The sequence below is a fragment of the Chamaea fasciata genome, unplaced genomic scaffold, assembly GCF_029207755.1.
Source record: "Chamaea fasciata isolate MVZ Bird 193981 ecotype frontalis unplaced genomic scaffold, bChaFas1.0.hap1 SCAF_4, whole genome shotgun sequence".
Taxonomy (NCBI): domain Eukaryota; kingdom Metazoa; phylum Chordata; class Aves; order Passeriformes; family Sylviidae; genus Chamaea; species Chamaea fasciata.
Genome location: NW_027094089.1, coordinates 4325270 through 4349436, shown reverse-complemented (window position 1 = coordinate 4349436; position 24167 = coordinate 4325270). Strand labels below are relative to the sequence as shown.

The window sequence follows — 24167 nt, the reverse complement described above, 5'->3', positions numbered from 1 at the left end:
GACACAAAAAGCACACCTCAGGCTCCTGTTCATTCTTCTGTCAGCCTGATCCTAAGTTAACAGTATCCTCTTTAAATGGCTGGAGGACAGTCATTGGTATAAAAGGACTAAAGACAGAAAGAGGGAAAGGTTATAATAGATAGCATTTTCACTGGATTTTTTAGAATTTTCCAGATTGAATTTCACCTTACCATTGCAAAAGTCCATATGTGAAAATGTTGCCACACAGTTGTATCATCTGCTCTTCATTATACCTGTATCATTTCAGCAGGACTCCAGTTCTCCATCTGTGAGCTGGTTTTGTGGTTTTGCTTTATTTTAGATTAGTTCATTTGGAAATCTACTCTTGTATATGGGAACAAAATTTATCCCTCTCCTTATTAAGTTTTACAGTGCAGTCTTTCTCTTTAGTGATTTATTTACTGACTGACTAAGAACACAATCATCTAAGAAATTAAATTACAATATAAATTAAATTCCTAATTAATACAATTAATTTTAATTTCAATTGTTGTATTTATATTCAAGATGAACCTATTTTTTATATAAGCTTCTGTGTTAACAAATACATATTTATTCTTACTGTAAGGAAATAATTTAATAGCAAAAAGACAGAATGAAGACTTCACTTACCAAGCCATCCTGATCCAGAATTGGGTATACACATGTCTGTTTCGGCACTGGGCAACACAAACCCAACCACAAACACTTCAACGCCATCAGCCATTAGGGCCATTCCTAACACAAAGAAGAGGGCCCACTGGAAACGACCATGGCCACATTCTTGTATTATCAATTCATATTGCTGTGCTAGCTCTTCTTCATCAGCTTTCCTCTCTGTTTCCAGTTCATGACGATCCTTGTATTCATCACGCATAGACTGACCTAAGGCCACCATGTCATCCTTACCCTGCCCCACGCTGGGGATTCCCTGATACTCCCCTTCGTAAATTTCATCGTCTTCATCATGTCCTTCAGTTGCTTCACTTGATCCTTCATCATCATTAGCTTCTACACCATAATTTCCTCCTTGGCCATAGTAATCATCGTCATCTTCCTCATCCTGGAATCGATTGTAAGACCTCTGTGTATAGCCATCCTGGGCTTTGTCAACTGCTTTATTTACTTTTTTCACTGCTTGCCTCTTCACCTCTTTAGCAATATCTTTGGCCCCTTTCACTAATGAAGTCCTGTCTTTGTATGTGTCCTCCATCCTGTATCAAAGGACTGCTGTTAAACTCCAAAGGCACCTGCCAAATATTGTTTGGAATCTCTATTGCGCGCTGGACATCAGTGGGAAAAAGCCCAGGTACAACTGAAGCTGTAATATTCAACCTGTAAAATATAAGAGAAAAAAAGGTTATAGTTCACTTATTTTTAGATGCTTCTTCACACTGATACAGAATCATCCCAATCTTTGTGTAAGTACTGGACAACAGAATACAGGGCTTCAAATATAAAAGCCTGTATTTTCTTCAGAGATACAAATATCACAGGTTACAAGAAAAATATGCTGAAGATAAATTTAATATCTCTATCAATCTTCAGAATTTATTTTTTTACTCTCTAGTCTTGGATACCAGGTTTTATTTTGAAAGACCCAAGCAATTCCATGTACCATACAACAAATTTAGTAAGCCTCTTCTTACAAAACAGGGCTACAAATACTAACCTTTCTCTCTAGCCTTCTATTTAACACAAATCCTGTAGCAAGTTAGTATTTCTCCAATCAGTACCAGTGTCTCAAATCTGACTGAATTTGGCCAGTGCATTCACAGTGCATTCACACCGAGTCTCAGCAATATGAAATCCCACACTAAAAAACTCAGTGTGGAGAGCTGTGTGGGCAGAAGTAGTGGCACTTTTGGAGATTCCCGATACCTGAGTCACGGGCAGACACATTCCTTTCTTCCCTATCCATACTCACAGTGGGAACAGAGTGTATATTATCAGCTAATGCATCTCCGAGTGTGTTAGTCCAGCATGAGTTCTCCCTAACTGAGCTGAGTGAAAGCACTAAGATATTTTGCCCCAGCTCTTCTCCCTGCTCCCCTGCTGTATCTTTCCATCTTGTGCAGCCCCAAGGTCACAAATGCAGACACAATGAGTCAAGAGCAGTTTGCTTATTAGACTAAAAACTAACCATTCCCTTCTTCTCTGTGCAGTTTTCAGGCGTATCTGTGAGACAATTTCCTCCCCACACATCTGCACTATCACTGGGGGCAGGAGAAATAAATGGCAGCAGCATGCAAGCTTACAGAACGAAGAAATGCAGGATCATTCTTTGGCAACAGTCTGTAGTTATAACAGCTAAAATCAATTACAAAATCGAACCATCACTCGTGTGTCTGAAGTTAAGGGAGTCTGTGTGTGTGTGTGTGTGTGTGTGTGTGTGAATCTGGACACTGCAACAGATTGTAGAAGCCTCCCCTCTGGGAGAAAGCAGGCTACAATTTTTTAGCAATGCTTCTAAGAAAACACTGTCTGCTTCCAGCTTGGGGAAAAGGTTATTTATAACCGTGATCATTTTAATGATCTATTTTCCAGCATTACCTCAGAAAAACTGCAGTAATACAACTAAGGAGGCAGTGACATATGATGCAGGAGTAAAAATAGATGGAAATTTCTGAAGCTAATCTTATTACCCTTTCTAAAGCAGTGTGAACTGCCCTCAGAGCTTTATGGGAGATGACCAAGGAATGGCTTTGAGAAGTTGTCTTTTTTACTCATTTTATTGCATATACTGTCTCCAGAGGTATACTCCAGACATGAGTTTTAGGTCTGATAGTGTTTTGAGGCATAGGAAAAACTACAGACTGCATTAGATAAACTAAGGATGTGATGTACTTCTGATACAAGAAAATGAAGCCTACAATTGCATAGACATGACTTTAGAAGCCTAAAGATATTTCCCTGGCTTTTTAATAATAGAAATTCACCTACAGTAAAAAAGTCTTTATTTTTAGTATCTTCCTCTAGATTAATTTCGTACACTTTGAATGTTTCTCAAAGAAATCAGATGTGATGGCACTATTCAACTATTAATGGGAACTGAAGCATTTACTGGAAGCGAAATGCAACCTTAAAAAAGCCCTGATGTAATATTTATGACTGCAAACTCTAGCCTGACTTTAGGTACATGATGATCCTTTTAAGTAGGTCATCCTGGTGAATCTTTTATGCCAAGGGAGTTTCTCTAATTACAGCTTTTCAGTTTTCAAGGTGCTCTGTAGAAGTTATCCTTTGTGTGCTGAATTAGGTGTCTGATCCTTACCTGTATGTGTCTACAGTATCTACTATCTATTACTGAGCATGCAATGCATCAAAACATTCACTGGATCTGCTGATGCCTTCTAAAAATACTTCGAAGAACTTCATGAACTCCTAACAGGTACTTTTCTGGGTGTTAACGAGTACAGTGTGTTCCTAGATTTTAGATAATTTCACAGCATGCCAGTTAACCAAAATCTGAATTCCTCTAATTCTTAGACTGATATTTGTTTCTTTTTGTTTTTCCAGTAAGGGTTTTCAGTTGTCAAATTCCCTATTACTACAGGGTGTGTATGTGTGTGTATATATCTCAAAGAAAGCAGTGAACAAAGAACAAAATGAACAAAGAGTCTTAAGAGCCAGCTCTGATAAAACCATGTTTTCTGTAGTACACCTAACCCATGAGTTCAACAGACTCAAAAAAGAAATTTTTGCAAACTTGTCAGTAACTGAACTTATGCTGCAGTTTGTGGTAAATCAGGTACGTCAACAAGGAATTTCACCTGTTCAAATTCATTATGAGCAAACTCTGCCATCAAAAAACATGCAGATAGAACAAAATTTCTGTCTGGGCAGAAATCAGAAGTGTCTCTCTTATTGCTTAAGTTTTCAAGCAAAATGCTTAATCTGAACACTTTTTTTAAACAGCTTTGCTTTCTCAATGAACTGAAATCTGTGCTTAAGGTGATAAGTACAAAGAGGAATAATTTACAGCCCATGCATGATAGCTTCCCACCCTTTCAATTATGTTGGACTGATTACTACAAGTAAGTAACTGAAAAGTCTGAAAGAGTAAGGATTAATGACTACCTGAGTAGCATATAGCAGCAAAAGCAGAGATGGTAGTCCAGCTATATATTCTTCTTCATACCAACCAATTCATCTAACATGTTTGCTGACTTTCACTGAACCAAACACCACATTCCTATTCAATTCCTTCTACTAAAACAAAATCTAAAAGTCGCCAGGAAACAGAAATATTCCTTCAGGAAACACCTACAAAAACCTTGTATAAAAATACTCAAAGATGTATGCACAAAATAAAAATTAAATTGTTCTTTTGCTCTAATATATATTCTAATATTTATAATTTTCCATTCTGTTATATTCACATATTTCAGAATACTTAGCATTCTGTATAGAGAGTGCTACATCTGAAATAAAGGTTGGATATTACAAACTAAATCAGTGAGATCCCATAAAGATATAAATCTATGACAAGTCAGAAAACTCATTCCCACAAAGACTTAGATCTTTGCTTAACATAAGCTGTGAGAAGACTCACTGGGTACTCCAAAAAGTGATATTAACTATATGCACATAAGATCATAAAGTCTTCAGAACAGATCTGGAAGTCACACTCAAATATGCATTTCACATACTCTTGGGAATGTCATATAGCATCTTTTCTGCTTTTCTCTTGAATCTGTAATGCCTTTCCAAAGAAAAAAATATTGTAAAACTAATTTCTAATCAAAGTTGTTGTCTTTTTAAATTTGTATTTTTCTTGACATTTTGATTCTGTTTTTCTACTTTTTTTTTTTTTAATTATCAAAGATGGATACAGATGGTTTGTGTTTTCCAAGTTTATCTGTTGCTAGAAATTAGTCATCATGTGAAGACAGAATCTTTGGTTAGATCAAAACTACTTCCAATTTTACTACCTTGTCAATGATTTTATTTCCCAGGTTAAAAATAGGCACCCGAACTATGTTAATTCACAAAGAGAAGATGCCATTGTCTTTCAAGCATTCTCTGTAATTAAGAAAATAAAACAACCCACGCTTGAATTCACCAGGATACCTTCAAACTTCCTCCTCATCTCTTCATGTGCAAAGACTTTTGTTTATTTTTCCAGGGAACTATTTACTTCAGTATGACCTAATAAAGAATAGATTCCTCAATACAGAGTATTTATTTATAGAGGTATTCATTTATTTAAAATAAATAAGAGCTGGTATCAAAGCTGGTGTGAAGCAGATTCATTTTGGGTAATGTTAGCAGATTAAAAGCTAAATTTCCTAATTTTAAGAAAATTTCCTTTCTCTTACGTTGAGAGCCACACACCCAGGCTGCACTCTTCTAGCTCAAGCTGCAGTAGACAGAACTGTGTATAATACTGCAAGGCTGCAGTGCCACTGCCAGTGGCGGACCCCAGCACTTTCCCTGTTTGAATGGTATTTTCACCACTTGTCCTGTACCAGCACTTGTCACTGCTTCCTCTCTGCAGACACCACACACGTATGCAAGATGATCATGGGAATTCATTTATCTGGTACGCATCAACAATCCTGAGCTCAGCAGAAACAGGGTCTTCATGGTACACTGCAATCTCTTTTTTTTTTCCATTTCATTACTTTCCTTCCTCATTAAACCAGCAGAGATAAGTGTTTCTGCACCATATGCTCTACTTGCCCAGTTCCTCTTAAACTATTTTACTAATTTACCTAATTAGAACAAAGCAAGTGGAATTGCTTTTAGCTTGTTTTTACTTGAAATTTGATAATCTTTATCAGAAAAATGAACTATTTGCCTGAAAGCAAAATGTATGTGGACATATGACTTTAACAAAAAAATATTGCCCTAAACTACCTCTTATCGCCTTAAAGTATCACCAAAAAAGAAATAACTCTAATAATTCTTTTCTTACAGTGCTTTTGACCACAGGCCCAATGCTTCCCTGCTTATAGCTAGATATATAAGCAATAAAACCAGGATCTGAAAAAGCTCTCCTTTAAGCAAGACAAACTGGAAATCTAACAATATGATGAAATCAGACCACCTAAGACAATGAAATCATAAACCCAAGACAAAAGCAATAGTTCGGTGAAAATCAGGAAATCTTAACTGAATAATCAGTGATAAAAATTCCGTAATATCGTAAAAAACACATTCTCCTAGAAAGGCAGAGTGGAAAATTATGGGTACAAAGTTAGGAGGTGGGACATTCTTCGCTTTACACTTCCACTATATTAGTCCTCCATGCATTACTTCTATGCTCTAAATATCTTTCAAAGAATATTCTGAAGAAGGGTGATACAATGCTGGTAAGTTTTATGAGCACCACCCTACAGTGGAGTGTCCTTTCCTTGGTTTTTTTTATTTAATCAAAAGCTTGCTTTCCTAGGAAAAGGTGACTGAACAAAGCATAGGATATGCTTTGAGATGTCTTGCTGTCTTTCCCACAGTAAACTGTTAACAGAGATTAACATATACCAAGAAAACTTTGTTAGTCCATTGTTTTTTTGGGGGGGGGTTGTTTGGTTTTTTGTTGTTCTTTTTTTTTAATCTAATGCTTGTTAGTTGTTTTGCCTTAATACATGTAAACACCAGTTTTGATTGCTTTTGTCAGTTTTGCAAACAATCTGATCACTATTTGGCTTGTAGAAACTTGAAGTTTCTACATATTTTTATTTGGCAAACACCAAAAAAAAGAACCAACCAAACAAAAAAAAACCCCAAACAAACAAAGAAAAAACCACCAAAAAAACCCCCATAAAAAACCCAAAAAACATTAAAGACAAGACAGGATCATTTAAATGGTTTTCCAACATTTTGGTATACCCTACTATACTTCCCGTGGTATGCTTTGAATACCCTACTCTGCTTCCTGTGGACTTCTTCAGTGAAGAAGTGCTCCCTTCCAGTTATTTTGCCTTTCACTCAAAGCACAGATTATTTCCAGGTGTTGAGTTGTGGTTAACACAAGTTGAAGGCATCAATTTGTTCAACCAGAATTGACAAGAATCACACCTCATCCAGCCTGAATAACATAAGCTAAGTCTCATCAGCAGAAGTTAATGAGAGTTCATACTGTACCCACATTACTTGAATGACTACCCAAATCTTAGGAAAGCTGAAATTCCATTATTTTTAAAGATTTCTTTTTAACCAAACATTTTCAAACATATCTCTGCACTTTAAAGGCTGCCTCGGAAGTAGAAAAAAAAATTGTAAAAGAAAATTGTTCCCTCTGAAGCCAAGGGCTATCTCCCTTCTCATATCTGCTTCTCCTGAAAATTCACTTTCATCATCAGTGCTACCAATATATTTTGTAATTTTCAGTTGTCAGAATCACAGTGGAAATCATCATCCTGCATTTCAGTAATGAGAGAGCAGCACAATGCAGTTGAACAAGCAAGTTTTCATTGATCAATGTTAGCAATTAACAAAAATAACTACAACCCTCTACCAAAAGCACACCAAATAGCAATTTCTGTCTTGTATCTGCCATTGTCATGTTTGCTGCTGTACAGGAAGCAGATAAGTCTTCTCTGAAGGTAAAGGCCTGCCAACAGTCTTGAATCATTTGAGATCAAAAGAATGCAGAAAAAAATTACATTCACAAGGAAGAAGAGGGAAACCTGGGGATAAATATATATTAAAGAATCATATTTTAAAAGCATCAAGATTGAAGTTCTGAGAACAATAGCCAAAGAGTCCTATCCTGGAAGTAAAATAAGAAAATAATGCACTTTGGAAATTCTCCAGGGAAGAAAATCTGCAAATGCAACAGGACAAGCCTCAACCACTGAAGCAGCCATTTCTGAAATTGCTTTGCACAAATCTGTGATGTGCAGGTACTGTGAAACAGCAACTGTACAAACACTAGACTGAAAGATGCCACAGAATAGCAACAGAGCTTAGGGAAAACTTGGGAAGGTTGCAGGACATCTTGTAGTGAGGGCAAGCTGTATTACAAGCTGGAATTACATGTCTTTCCTTTCTTCCTGAAATAAAAGAGGCAAGCATTGTTTATATTTTAGGAGTAAATACAGGGTCACAGTCTCAGATCCCACTGGGAAAAACTTTCTGAAAACATTTAGCTTTTCATTCTGCTGACTTTCTGCCGGGGTGTATCATTCCTGTGCCTGCAGATGAGAGTCTAAAGACTCTTCTCAGTTCTGCCATTTCTGTCTTATCTGATGGTGGACTATATTGGCCTCCATATGGGGAATCAGCTGCTGTGCTCAATAAACCCTGGTAAGAGAGTAGTAGCTGCTCAGCATAATGTTAAAAGGTACTTGAACATCCTGCTTTTCTCATCCATACTCCCTTCCAGTCACTTTGTTTTTCACTCAAAGCACATATTATTTTTGCTTTAACATCTGTTACTTTTTATTATTTGTAACAGGATATGAAAAATTGGAAGAAAAAATCCTTTTTTTAGAATTCCTCAGGTCTCATTTCCTTTGCTGCATTTTTAGGATAGTGGTTGCTGAACTTTATACTTCAATTTTGTTTTTCTGTTTCACAAGCTTGACACTAGACTGATGTTAGATCTAAGAATCCCAAGCATTCATGTTGACCTGCTCCTCTTTCAGGGTAAGATTGCCTTTTTGAGCAAACAAACTATATAAAATGCTTTTTTTGACTGAAAGCCTATTTTCTCATTGACCCTCACACAAAATCCTGATCAAAATATGTCGTGAAGATGAATACTAAAACCAAGAACAACATAACAAGCTTTTCTGGCGAGGGATTGCTTCAACTATGGAATCTGAGAAGAAACTGAGCATACATCAATTCTACCTAAAAAGCAAGGCAAAAACAGAGTAATTCTAAGTGAAAATTAAATGAAAACATGAAACACACCTATCAGTGTAGCTTAAAAAAAAACCAAAATCATACAGGTTAACATATGCTTAATTCTATTAATGTACATATTTAGTTCATGTATCAGGTATATATATGCTTACATAGAATGAAATCACAGAATCAAAGGAATGTGTCAGACAGTCATCTTGTCCAATCTCCCAGCTTAAGCTGGGCCATTCCAGAATACATGGCACAGGATTTTTGCATCCAGATGGTTCTGGAATATCCCCAGTGAGGGAGATTCCACACCCTCTCTAGGAAATATGTACTAGGACTCAGTCACCCACACAGTGAAGAAGTTCTTCCTCGTGTTCAGGTGGAATTTCCTGTGCATCACTGTCTGCCCATTGCCTCTTATCTTACTGTGTCTCAGTGCTGAGAGGAGCCCGGTCCATCCTCTTGGTACCACCCCTTTATATACTGATACAGATTGATAAGATCCCCTCTCAGTCCTATCCAGGCTGAAGAGTCCCAGCTCCATCAATAAGTGGAACCTCACATGGGGCATCTCATAAGATCCAGTCCCTTCATCACCTTTGTAGCCCTCCACTACAACTCACTCCAGGAGCTCCATGTCTCTCTTGTCCTGAGGAGCCCAGAACTGGACACAGCACTCCAGGTGAGGTCTCACCAGGACTGAGTACAGGGACAGGATTGCCTCCCTCCACCTGCTGGCAATGCTCTTCCTAATGTGCCCCAGGATCCCTTCTGCCTTCCTGGCCACCAGGACACGCTGCTGGCTCATGGACAGCTTGTTGTCCACCAGGACCCTCAGGTCCTTCTCCTCAGAGCTGCCCCCCAGCAGGCCAGCTCAAGGTGCCTGAGGTTGTTCTTTCCCAGGAGCAGGACCCTGCATTTGCCTTTGCTGAATATCAGATTGTTCTTCTCTGCCCATCTCTCCAACCTGCTGAGGACCTTCCAGAGTTGGACACGTTCCACGTTTCAAGGATGACTATACTGCTGTCTCCCTAGTCTGTCCTTCCTAAGCAGCATGCAGCCCTTTGTGACAACATTACAGTCATGTGAGCTGTCCCACCATGTCTCCTTTAACACAGTAAGACCAAAGCTCTGCAACTCGACACAGACAAAGACCTCTAATTGCTCCTGCTTGTTCTCCATACTACACTGTTGTAGTTTAACCCCAGCCAGCAGCCAAGCTTCACACAGCTGCTCGCCCACTGCCCCACTGGCAGGGGTGAGAAGAGAATCAGAAGAGTAAAAGCTGGAGAGCTCATGTATTAAGAACAGTTTAATGAGGAGAGAAAAGGCCACAACACAAGCAAAACAAAACAAGGAGTTAATTCACTTCTTCCATGGGCAGGAAGGTGTTCAGACATCGCAAAGAGAGCAGGGCTCCTTCCCACATAATAGTTACTGAGGAAGACAAATGCCATCAACTCCAACTGTTCTCTCCACTTCTTCTTCCCCCCTCTTTTTATACTGAGCAAGATGCCATTTGGTCTGTTGGGGTCAGCTGTCCTGGCTGTGTCTCTTCCCAGCTTAGTAACAAATCATAAGGAACAACTAACTCTGGATAGAAGAAAATCACAAGTTCATTCAAAAAATAAATGTTTGTGCTTGGTGGGTGTATTGGTCTTGTGTGGCAAGGTTTTCATGGCAGGATGGCTACAGGGTTGACTTCTGTGAGAAGCTTCCAGCCGCTTCTCCCATGTCCAACAGAGACAACACCAGCTGGCTGGAAGATGGATCCACTGCTGGCCAAACCAAGCCCATCAGTGATGGTGTTAGCACCTCTGGGACAATGTGTTTAAAAAGGAAGAAAAAAGAAAACTGCCACTGGAGAACAGTGGAGTTAGAACCTGTGAGGGGAACAGCTCTGCAAGCACCAAGGTCAGAGGAGAAGGGGGGACAGGAGATGCTCCAGGCATTGGAGCTGAGATCCCCCTGCAGCCCATGGAGGAGCAGAGATCCTTCTGCAGCCCACTGAGGAGCCCACACTGGAGCAGGTGGATGCCACTTGCTGCGATCAGATCTGTGATCACGTGGAGAGAACCTAAGCTGGAGGAATCTCTTGGCAGGAACTGTGGCCCCTGATAAAAGGAGCCCATGCTGCAGCAGATTTACAGCAGCATTTGTGACCCCATGGGGCAATGGTGCCTGGAGCAACTTGTGAAAGACTGCAGCCTGTGGGAAGGACTTATGTTAAAGAAGTTTGTGGAGAACTGTCTCCCATGGGAGGAACCCCAGACTGAAGCAGACGAAGAGTGTGAGGAGCCCTCCCCCTGAGAAGGAAGCAGTGGCAGAGAAAACACTGACTGAAACTCTCAGTCTCCATCCCCTTACAAGGAGGAAAGATATAGATAAAACTGGGAGTGAAGTTGAGTCTGTGAAGAAGGGTGGAGTGAAAGGAGGCAGTTTACTATGTGATTTCTTATTTTTGCAATCTGATTTTATTTGCAATAGAGTAAGATTGTCAAGTCTGTTTTGTTTGTGACAGTAGTTGGTCAGTGATATCTTTCTATCCTTATCTCAACACATGAGATTTTCATTACATGCTCTCTCCCCCATCCAGCTGAGGAGGGACAGCAGCTGTGGTGGTGGGCACCTGGCATTCATACAGTGCCTAACCACCAGAGTGGCATAGCTTGGTTTGTTTGGGCTTTGTTATCCCACTAGTGCTAGGAAGCAATGAAGGAAATGAACAAACAAAGCATTCTCCAATAACTATTTTAATGAAGAGGTAAATGATTGCCACATGTCATAAATTTGGCTTAAATTTCCAAAATGGAATTTTAAGATGGGGAATATATTCTTTGAAATTAATAAATATTCACATAGTTTAAATTTAAGTCACTTCCTTTAATCTGCACACATGGCCCTAAGGATTCAGGTGAATAACAGGCAGAACACATTCCACTATGACAGCTGGGTCACTTTAGGAGGAATGCTCTCCACTGGTTGAAGGGAATATTTCCCCTCTGTGTTGCCACACTGACTACCACATCCAACTTCAGTTGGCACCTCACCATCACCACAGTCTGGATAGGATCACTGGAGTGGTTAGAGGTCTGGGATGCATGATGCACAAGGAGAGTAAGTCTTTTTGGCCCAGTCTTCAGAGGAGAATTCTCAAGGAGGAATCTGTTCACCACCTCCCATCATCTAATGAGGGATTAAAAATACAATGAGGATGGACTCTTTTAAGAGGCAAAGGACAAAAAGAAAAGAAGAAACTGTTGCAAGTTGCAGGAACGGAAATTCCAGACAGTTCTAAGGAAGAATTTTTTCATGTTAAGTGTCCAGCTATATACATGGCTACACAGAGGAGTACTGGGATTCCCAGCATTGGCGATATTCAAAGTTTTACTGGACAGGACTCTGAACTATTTAAATCCACATCTTAGACTAGATAACCTCCAAATTACTTCTTCACCCAAATTACTCTATCATTCTGACACTTTAAAAGGAAAAAAAAGTCCATTTTCTCACATTAAATGAAGAGTTCTATTTTTATAAATTAAAATTAAGCATCAAGTGCTGAATATGGCAGTATACAAATATTTCACAGAATATCGAAAAAGGTTTAGAATTCAGTCTGGTAAAGTAGAGAGAGAGACAAAAGGACACCTCAGCAGTGTCTAGAAAATGGATGATCATTTAGGTCCCTAAACAGTTAGCTAAAATTAGTTAAGCAACCACTGCCCATATGAGAAAAGAAAACAGTCTTCTGTTTTCATACAAACTTCATTTTGGAGAAGCACTGGGCAAAGATGAGAGAACTGAACAGTACTGAAATACATATTAGATTTTTGTCATATCCCTGTCACATGCTATAAAAATGCCAACACTTTTATGATTTTGGTCTAATTCAAAATGTTTGATCTCTAGTGATTTTGAAATGCAAAAAAAAAAAAAAAAAAAAAAAAAAAAAAAAAAAAAAAAAAAAGCCACTCTTCCTGCTATTTTTCTTCTATTTTGAAAAGTAGAATTAGACTGTAGATAGCATTTACATTTCTTTTTGAAAATTAATTAGGATATGTAGGAAATATGTAACAAACGCTATAGATTATTAATGTTCAAAGGTGCAAGAATTTCTTCTAAGATGAGTTCCTTAGATAAACATAGAGTATTTAATAATTTTCTCTTTCCTACTTTGAAATAGTGGCAATTTAAACACAGAAAAATTAGATCACTTCCCAAACTTGACATGGGCAAGGCATAAAAATTTGGTCTTGACTTAGTATTTGGTAATTTCAACACACTGGTCTTTGAACTGTGTTTTTTCATAAATATAAAAGCTGTATGTGTCAGGAACAGATCATTACAAGCAATAAGGCCATAACAAAGTTGACAAGGAATATGCTTGCATGTAAAAAGTAACAAAGACTTTCAAATTCTGTGACATGAAAATTCATCAATGTGGAACTCAGCTATGATCAAGAATGTCAGAAAAAAACATCCATAGAAGGCTGTAACAAAAGCAGCCTGGTAATATGCAGACAAGAGGTACCTAAGCAAAAGGTATTTTCAGTGTTTTTAAAATGCATCTAAATACTTACAAGATATAAACAGCAAAAAAGTCCTATGATTTTAAGTAGAAAGTGAATTTAAAAGTTTTAGATTTTTTTTCCTTCTGAAGTAATTAAAAGTTTATGATCTCTCTTCAAACATCTTGGCATCTCACATAAAAGAAAGAGGCTAAGTAACAGACTATTGTCCTTTGAAAGTAGCCTGCAATCCTACATTGTTTTCATTTTTGTGCAAGAACAACCAAGATTCCTAGCCTTTTTTTTCCAGTGATTTAGTTTTACATCCACCTTAGATTTCCTCTGTTATTCTTAAAGAACAGGATACATTCTAAATTCTTTGGCTGAAACAACTGTACTGTGTATATTCCAAATCATGTACACCAATCTTTTCTAATTGATCCTGTTTCTTTAGAGTTTTCCTAGTGCTGTTTTCTGCACCATGTCTCATGCAGTGTTTTTACCAGAGGGCTGTGATCATGGTAACGTATTGCTGGTCTTCAGATATACGCAAACTATTAAAGATTATGGAACCTGATACTCAAATAAAGTGCTAGCTCTGCTGCACTGAAAGAAGTGATTCTGCGCACTCATAAAATCTTACCTCTCCCTGTGGGGAAATGCAACAGTTTGAGGTGGAAATTACTTTTTGTCAATGAAGGCTGACTCATTGTCTACAAGGCCTTAACTAGGTAAGAAAGGAAATCATGACTGCTCAATGCTCCCTAAACACAAATGATGCTGCTTAAAACCCAACAGCATTTTACTTAAGGCTGCACTGACTTACAATTGTACAAATTGTTTACCTCATTTTATTCCACACTGGGAAAAACAGACTTTGTAATGCTTACCATAAACTCATATTTTAGCCAGATTCAAACTGCATGATGTGCTGACTACACACCTTCAGGTTTTTATCCTGAATCCCACCATTATTGCAGGTTGCACAGTACCTATGTGCCTTAGCACACACAGTATTCCAGCAAGTGTAAGAAAACTTCAAATAAATGAATCAAAGTGCCTGCAGGTGTATGTCTCCCATTAAATCACAAATATAATGCTTTAGCAGCTTATATTTTACACCACTATTTGGTTCACTGAACACCACTTCATTTTGTGGACTTGATAACATAGGTGAGAAGGAACCATGAAAAGAGACTAATATAATGGCAGATGAAAAGTCTGTACTGAACATGCAGGAGTCCCAAGTTTTTCAGATTCAGTAACTTTGAGTTCTAACAAAATGGGATTTATCTGTATCTCAGAGTACATTATGCAATCTGAGCACTACCTCAGTGTGTCTTTCTTCCCTTGGGTAGGATATGTAAAGATGGATGGTACAACTGAATAAACAAAGTGCTCTGCCATTAAAAGCACAAAATAAAGGCAGCAAAATGAAGATAGAGGAGCTGGTAAACATTTTTTTTTTCAATTTCAGTAAGCTTTCTGCAGCCTATTTTGAAAACAACCTACTTGACAATTTGAAAAAAATGTTCTGTTCCCTGTGTTTGAATTTGCACAGCAAAAAGGTGTGGTGAGCTGAAACATCTCAGAAATAAATTCTGTCATAAAAATAATTTCTATTTTACTTTAAAGCAGAATGGCACCTGGCAATTTTTATGTTTTATGGACATGAACAATCCTCTGGTTTGTTGAGATCCTCAGTATTTCATCTTATGTTTAGCCTAATTCTTAGTCTGGTTCTTAAAATGTTCGACATGCAGCAGCGAAGTTTACCATTTACCTGGAGTTTCCTGGTTTGAAACTGATTGTCCTTCTTGTAGCAGTTTAATTAGCTGTCAGGGCTCCTAGTGCCTCATTAGGCCTGAATCACCTGCCCACCCTCACCCTGTACCCCTTCCAGTACTCCAGATCCTCTGCCATGAGCTCAGGTTCCCTCTTAAGGTCAGACTTGGCCACTCCAAGTCTTCCTGAGCTTCACTAGAGCTGCACTATACAGATTCACCTACCTCCTATCCCCTGCTGTTCCTGAGTCTCAGACTGGATTTCAGTGACTGATCATGGATGCAACACTGCCCTGCTTTTATAAACACCAGACTGTTGATGAAAACTGTTGCTCTCACCATGCTTTGCCTCAGGACAATGTTCCATCAGTGAAAGCACTGCCCTGCTGTCTTGGGTTGCAATGCAAGAAGTAACCAAAAGCACGTATTCTATTACCAATCTAATGAAACCAGTTGAAGAGGTGTTTTTCTTTATCTCATAACTCCAGGAGGAGGGGGCGGGAGCCTTTTGTTAATGGCCCAGCTGTTAAAACCAGGTGGGGCAGTGTTCTTTATCTCTTCCAGGACCCATCCTCCCTCCAGGGGATATCTGCTGTTAATGGGCCATCGAGGCTCACTGAATGACTGATAAAATTACATCATTCCATTGAGAGATGCTTCACCCAATGGGAGGAGCCAAGCATTCCTACCTGGATAAAATCTGAGATTCAGAACAGCAGGACAGCCTGTTTGCACTGGATTCCCTGAGGAAGACCAAACCCATCTCACCACCACTGGACCCTTCTACAGGACCATCTCTGCTCCAACAGAACCACATCTGTCACTCCAGGAGGATTTATTTGGACTGCTCCAAAACCGTGACTAACAGGGTGTCAGGTTGTATTCTGACTGTCAGGGTTTCTAGGATTTTTTTTTGTTTGCTTGCTTGGTTTTTTGTACTACTGCATTTGTACTTTTAATATTCCTAGTAAAGAATATTATTCTATCCCTCTTCCCATATCTTTGCCTGAGAGCCTCTTAATTTCAAAATGATAATAATTTGGAGGGAGGGGGTTTACATTCTCCATTCCAAGGGAAGCTCCAGCTTTCCCTGGAAGACACCTGTATTTCTAGACCAAGACACCTGCCCACACGGTGGTCTGCCTCATCTTCTGTCCTCTTATTTCCTGAAGCAGTCTTGTGGTTGCTACTCCCTGGCAACTCTCATGAGAGCTGAAGCCTTGACTGAAGGTCCTGAACCAGCAGGCAGAAGGTGCTTGTGTGAGCGGTCCCAGTGAGACTCACAGGGCAAATAAAGTCTGTTGGGACACTCAGCATCCTCAGAGACAACAAGGTCATATTCCTGAACTTCAGACTACCCTTAGGACCATGAAACTTCACTAAAAGCAGACAGTGAAGCCACTGCCAGAATCTAAAATTCTCTACATACAGGTCCATCCCTCTATTGGAAATTCTGAGGGCATCTAGACACCCGAAATTTGAAAACAGGTTTATCCATAGGGAATGGTTTACCCAAAATATAAAGCCTCTTGGGACCAAAACTACAATCTGGAAGAGCAGCAGGAATAGCCAAAAAAACCCCTGTGGCAGTACTTTTCATTAGCAAACTCTGACTACAGCTGTTATCAGAATGGCTAGTTAGAAACCTCACCTTTGACATATGTAGCATGTGTAGTCTACAAACAGACATTCTCAGTTCTCCTTTCTGGCAACACAAGGGGAACACACTGCATTTCACATACTGAACTGCACTTTTTAGCATCAAGCCTTTGTTACCTATCTGTGATCTCATTTATCTGTTCTGCCACATCAAGCAGCAGCATGCCCTTCAAGTCTGAAAATGGTGTTTGCAAGGAACATTAAGGATGAGCGTTTCAGAGTGGATTGGATTGGAAATAATTAAAATGTTTACACTGAAGCCAGAGGGATTTGCAATGAACAGGTATCACCTATTTTGGAATTATTCTCTTCAGTAGTTTGCTAGGAGGGTGTGCTGAAAACACATGAGAAACAATTCAAAATTCTGCACAACTTTTAACATTGACTGGGATTATGAATTTATAGCACTTCAGCATTTTTTATATTATGACTGAATATTCAGGAAGAAAAATCTCATTGAAAGAGACCCTTGAAAGAACAAAGGCTGAAGCAACAGAATCTCTGCAGCTCTGCTGCACCAAGGAGCTGTGGGCTTGATTTCCTGTGCTGCCATTCAAGTAGCATATTAGATATATTATCAAAGCAGTATCCTCTGTCATATATAAAGAGGGGACCAGGATTCATTTGTCATTTTCTGGAACAGGTGGTGTCAAAAGTCTTAAATTGGTTGACTCTGGTGTGGAGCACTCCCAAGAAAAACTGTTAACCTCACAGTTCTGAAGGGGGCATAACATAATACCTCTGCCAGCTGCTGAGACCAAATGTATGAATTTTGGGATTCACTTTAAAAGGGTTTTCATTAAAAGAAACTGCAATAAAAACATGGGGAGGGGATAAAGGTCAAAATCCATAATAGTTGCTTAATAATTAAAAAATAGTTCTGCCTCACTGTATGTGCTCCTGCTGAAAGGAGCAGTTGTTTATTACAGAAATGTAAAGTATGCAGAGGAGATGCACAGTCATATTAACAGTTTCTTCTAAACTCCAAGGTTCAGTATAATATGGTAAGCAAATCACTAAGAAAGAGTGTACTCTGCTGTATGCCGCCTTATTTAATTTTTCAAGTAACTTCCATGTTTTAAAGGGCGGAGTCTACCCACCCTCACTGGTTCAATCCCTAAAAGCCATATATTCCCCAAGAGGTAAGAATTACTTAATGTTTTCACTAGCTAAGTTTTATACTTTGCTAGACAGTTGTCTCTGATGCTGCAAAGGTCAAGTAGGGACCATTTTGACCTGTCAGTGTTATAAAGCAATTTCCCTACAATTTATGTCTTCCATCTGATTAATCATTATCCCTATTTTCCACTCTGGCTCTTTAGTGATACTGCCTTTGAACAGAACTAGTCATGACTCTTCAGCAGATAATCAAGAACAGAAGCCTGCATAGTGGTACCATCTTCACAAGTGCTTTTTGTTTAACTGATGATACTGCTACTATTAGTCACACAGAGAAGCAATGCCACATCAATAACATCCCTTGACAAAGGGATCATACCCTTATCAGCACCTCAAACACACTCACAAGAGCATGTTAAAGGACAGTATTTGCGCTCTCCAGTGGCTCTAATTCACCCTCATTCTTGGGCACACATCATTTAAATGCTCTACATTACTAATAGGTATTTATAAGCATTTCCATTTTTCTCCTCTTCTGACTTGGCCTATAATTATCGCTTTTATTTTATCCAAAAGAAACAGTAAGACCCTCCATATCCGCCCACAGTGAGGGCCCTGTATGATTCAAATCAGATAATATTTTTGGTTCAAAGACAGAAAATTATCTGCATGCCACCAGTGCCAGCTGACTAATGAAAGAAATTGGTGTTGCACTCCAAGAAGATCTATTGCATACTCTGCGGCTGGGGAATCTGAAGAGAGCATAAGAAGAAGCATCACACTTGTGTGTGTAGAGGTATATGTCCAAAAGAGGCAAAATAAACAGCAGATAAAGTCCAAATTAAGGCTCATTATACCATAGCAGGCATGGTCTAAAAATAATTTTCTTTTTCTGGGGAAAAAAAAGGAAAAGACTCAGATATCATAAATTTTTAGATTTTATAAGAAAAGCAATTTTAGAAGAGAAAATTTTGCTTTATCAGCCAATTAGTTGTTGATTATTGTTTACAAGCATCTTTCAAAAAGGAACACGTTGTGCTGGTGTCAGGATATAGGTCATATTAAGTGCTTAGTTCCTTGAATATATGTGCATCAGCTCTCATTGAAAAGCATTCTGTAGATTGTATAGTTGATACAACATTCAGTGTTTGCATCCCTAGAGCAAGGGGCCTCCACTCCAAGCTTTTAATTTAAACCCAAAATTTCACAGGAATTTGTATCAGTGCATCTTTTCTCTCCACTGCATGTGCTGTCCTGGCCTCTCTTCAGTGGTTCATACACACAGAGTGACACACAAGCCTTGCATTCTGTGCTGTTGCATCACTCTTAGACCAGCAGGTAACAGGTTTTCTTAATGACATTTTTGAGATTTGGATTTTTTAAAAAAATTCTACATATTTACAGAGCCCTTAAGAAGTACAGTAACTGTTCCTTTTTGAATTAAATTGATTCCATTCATGCTATACATTTTCTTAGGAAATTTTATTGATTAAAAACAGCTTCCTAATTAAAAGTCCACATTACAAAAATATCAAAACCAAAAGACATCACTGAATTACTGCCTCTGCTATTTTAAAATATTAAATAAAATTGATTTAAATATTTTCCAAAAGCAGTAATTTAAAGAAAATTGCTAATTTTCCAAAGAAAGGGTACGAAATCTCACAGTAGTTTATTTTCCCAGTCACAGGAGTGGAGAAAGGCAGTGTATTGGAACCTGTAGCTTGCTCTTATTCCTAGATATATGAAATGTATTTTCATATACAAAAAGGCTTCCATTTTTTTTTTTTTTTCATGTGGAAAAGGAAAAATATTGTTGGGGGAAAAAAAATCCCAACCAATACATAAAAATATAGTTTTACCCAATAACCACAAATAAAATAAACCTAAAGTACATTCATTATGCTTAATAAAGAGTCATCAATATTTGACAAAAAAAAGTTTTAATTGATAATTCAGTTCCATTTCCTACCCATGTCCTGGCAGAGACTTTCTCTGTCAACACTTATTTGCCACATGATTTCCACTATATCAAACAAGTGGTCTTACTCTACAAGAACCTATGCCCTTGAGGAAAAAAATCATATAAACAACCCCATAGCAATAAAAAACATTATAGATATATTACGTATCTCTGTGCATATAAATATATATTTGTACATATATGGGAAACACCTTTCACTAGATGTTTTTTAGAAATAACATTTCTGTGTTTTGAATTCCCACAATCTGCTTCTGTTCAACACTGGCCACAAAGCAAGGAAAATTTTTCTTTTTAATCAAATAGTACATCTGTCTGCATTACTTTTAAAATTAATCATATGAGAAAATATTGAAGAAAATATGCCAAAGCTCTTATGCCCCTACAGTCAGGAAAATCTTTTCAGCACACGATGCAAAAATCCTCATGTATTTCTAAAAGAAGGAAAGAATTAACTATGGCTGTCACATGTGAACTTGGATAATGAAGGTAAACTTTCTGTCTCAGTAGCCCAAAGCAACTTTGGCTGGTAAAAATCCCCAAAACACTACAGTTCCCATGTTTCCTGAGCCCACAGGAGGAGATTATTTCCACCTTAGAATTACGTATTTTACTATGAAATCCAGTAACTTCTACCCAAATTCTTTCTGTGTACTATAACGTACGGTTCCCTAGGAAGAGAAAATAGCCATAAAGCTAAATAATGGCCAGCTATGTACTGACAATATGTGCTACAACATCTCCATAGAGCAACAGAGAATTAAGTGAATCTGCAGTTCTACAATTTGGCCTTTAAACAATAGAATAAATAACATAATTTTTCAGCTAAACCCATTTTTTGATTAAGGCTGTTATCTGGATTTTTTATCTCAGTCCATGCCAGTACAAGCATTTCTAGCCAAATAAGAGAAATTTTACAGAATATAGATTAACAGGGTGGAGTATTTTGCTGTTAGTAGTCAAATTCCCTCTCAACTAATAAATTCTTCACTCTGAGGTGTACATATTCTGAATTTGTATACAATTGTAAAAAAGAAATGCTCATCTTGGCCAGATACTACTTTGATGGGAGTAGAAGGGCTCACAGAGGTGGGAGATTTATTAACTTTAAGTACTACATAGTTTTTGTATCTGTTGTCCCTTATATTAGTAGAATGATAGAATAATGAAGGTGTGAATGGACTTTTGGAAATCTACTCTGGTGTTCTACTAAAAGGAAAGCTATCCTCAAAATTCATCAGGTTGCCCAGGGCCATGTCCAGGCAAATTTTGAGCATCTCCAAGGACAAAGGTGTTACAGCATGCCTGTGCACCAACTCTAGTGCTTTACCACCCACAGGGTGAAGGAAGAATTCCTTCCTTAGGTTTTACTGAAATTTCCATTCTGTTTCCTGACTCCATCGTCTTAATAATCAGTCATTAGATGACGGAAGACAGCAGTTCCCTCTCTTCCTTTGGCCTTCTCTTCCAAGATGAGCAGGTTCACAGCCTCTCCTTAGGCTTTGTGTGCTCCACCCACTGTCAGTCTGTCAGGGTCATTCTTCACTGGCTGGCATCTGAAGTCATTCTATTCTGAAATACTGTGCCTGAAGCAAGCATATGGGAAGCCTAGAAGATTTAGGGAAAATTTTATTCCTATCTCTGCCACAACATCCCCTAAAAACTCAAGTGGGATGTTACCACACTTCAGGTCACACCCTTGACTTCCTCATATTTCAGCAAGTATACACAATAAAATGACTCTTTGGTGATTTCTATGAGCAAAACCTAGTCAATACATTAAAAGAAGTTGGTTTGCAATAGTTTCCCAAACACTGCAAAATGTATTTTCTTCCTTTGGACTACAGAGCCTACAGTCATGCTCCTTTGTTACTGTAATACACAAATTATCAAGTCATTTCTCCAGTGAAATTTTTTCTTCTGAGAAATGACTTATTTCCTAGAAAGGAACAGTTTCCCCATCTGCTAAGATTAAGTAGAATGGCAGCATTGTGACATTCTACTTAATAATTTTGTGGAGCTGGTTACAGCAAGGAATCATCTATACTGTTTTGCATGACCACATGAATGATAAATATTTGCTAAAGAGAAAAAATAAAAGAACTGAAATCAATTTAGTGACTTCTTATAGTTTTCTGCCATGAAATTATAGCTGAAATGGAACTGAAACATTTAAAATGAGGAGGAAAATTGTAAGTAACATTTAAAGTTTTTCATGCTATGTGGAGCAAAAACAACAGGAGGCAATTCAGTCATCTTCCCAAGCAAAAGGGTGAGCCAGATATGAGAAATAACCATTACTCACAGAGAATGAATTTCAATCCCAGCTGAGGATCTGAAAGACATTTTCTGAATTTTCACAAATTGAAGTTCACTAGTATTTTCTAAAGCAACTGATAGGTCAAACAACCACTTCTGTGTAGTAGAGAAAATCACCCTGAATATGTAACTCTGGAATTGCCCCTTAGTCACTTCAGTGAAAAGATGTCTCAGAGCAATACTCAGTATTTTCTTTTTAGTGCTTGTAGTCAGTTGTTCCAGATTCATAATCAACACTGTAATGCTATTTTACAACAGAATAAAAGACATTATTTTTAACCATTTAACAAATGTGAACTGAAAGAGAATTTCCAGGAGTCTCCTTGTTTCTTCAAAGTTAGAACAAAACAAGCAGCAGTCCACACAAAACTGCCTTGTTTGGGTGTACAACACCTTACTTCCTTAAGGTGTCCAGGACTAAAGATTTATGATTGCTTCCAGACTGCTAATGAGTAGTGTCACATCTTGAACAGTTACTGTCTTCATGAACAGACATGTTCATGGGTAGAGAGTGGATAGCCAAGCCACTGCTCCGGAAAATACCATATGGGATATTTGTGTTTTGTTAATTTGGATTTTAGCTGCTAAAATCCTTAAGGAGCAAGCTTTGTCCTGTCCAGTATAGGACCTAATAAATAATGGTCTTTGATAATAGACAGTTTTTTCTAATTAATGCCTATTTTCTAAACATCCCTGGAATGTGTTTGACCAATTGGCTAGAGGCTTTTTTTCACTTCCGTGCTTTATATTTTTTCTGAGCAAAGACACAGAACCACATTAATGGTATTATCTTGTAACTTTTGGGAGTTTGTGGTTTGTTGTTCAGGTGTACAAGGATGGATTCCTTAATTATTTTTTAATAGAGGTATCTACTGCATTCAAGTGGAATATGTCTCCTAGTAAGAATTTTTGTAAATATATCTGTTGAGATATTCAGAGTTCAAGGAGTGCATTTATGGAAAAAAGGATGGCTCACATCCTCAAGATCATGTAGTAAGTAAAATTTTTAGGACCTTTACAATTAATAAGTACTTAGATTTTCCTGAGTTCAGATGTGAAGTGAATGCGGAATTAAATTTGAGGGAACAAAAGTTAAATAAATTTTAGTGCATTTAAGCAGACCACTGCTAGCTGTTTCCATATAAGATCTAACACTTACACCACCTTTTTGTGTTTTTTAGGAAAAGCAGCCTCATTTCTCCATGTCCACATTGTTGTTTTTTGGTTTTTGTTTTTTCTTTTCAGTTCATTTGAAGGCAAGGAGAGCACTGGAAAGGAATTAGTATTCCAGCTGAATGGACTAAAAAAATTATCAAAGACTAACATAAAAGGCTTTTCAGTTTTCTCAACAAGTGGGAAAAACTTTTGCTGCAACAGTCTTGGCCTACCCAACCTAGGAAACCCTATGAGATATGTTAAACTCAGGAATCCATTTGTTAATTTAGAACAGCAAAGAATGAACTTGTAAGTGTATACTTGCTGTTGCCCCTAGGGATCGTGCCCTCGCCAGGCAAATGTTGTGTCTATAAAAGGGTTAAATCGTACATAAGAAAATACATTTTTCTCTTTAAAGGTGAAGTTATGCCTTTATAATCTTTATAAGGTTTTACGAGGTAGTTTTATACCCACAACATGGATGTGATTTCTTTTATTTACAGTACTGACAAACACAGCCACACAAATTTTCTATGCTAATAAACATGACAATACCTGCCAAGGCTGACCATGTTCTATCTACATACAAGGTTTAGGAATCACTGAATACCTGGAATCTTAGAAGGTTACAGATTTTCTAGTCAAGTGCTTATTTATTGATCAGTGTAGCCAGGACTATTTAAAATCAGAGGGAAAATAACCAGAGAGGAAAAAAAATCAATTATTATACAGCCCTTTCTCTCCAACAGACCTCTATATTGACAATTTCTAAGCCAAATTCCCATTGAATTCAATGGCATTAACCACATTTCAATTGCAGTGAGATTTACTGGG

At 38.0% G+C, this 24167-nt stretch overlaps 1 protein-coding gene across 1 annotated transcript in view; it reads right to left on the bottom strand.

Moving 5' to 3' along the window:
- The window catches only part of SV2C (synaptic vesicle glycoprotein 2C), an 80037-nt gene extending 78727 nt beyond the window's left edge, over positions 1-1310 (bottom strand). Inside the window, exon 1 of the mRNA XM_066182274.1 lies at positions 634-1310. Within this exon, the coding sequence (XP_066038371.1) occupies positions 634-1213 (580 nt within the window). The 5' untranslated portion in view covers positions 1214-1310. The remainder of the gene's footprint in view (positions 1-633) is intronic.
- Between the last annotated feature and the right edge of the window lie 22857 nt (positions 1311-24167).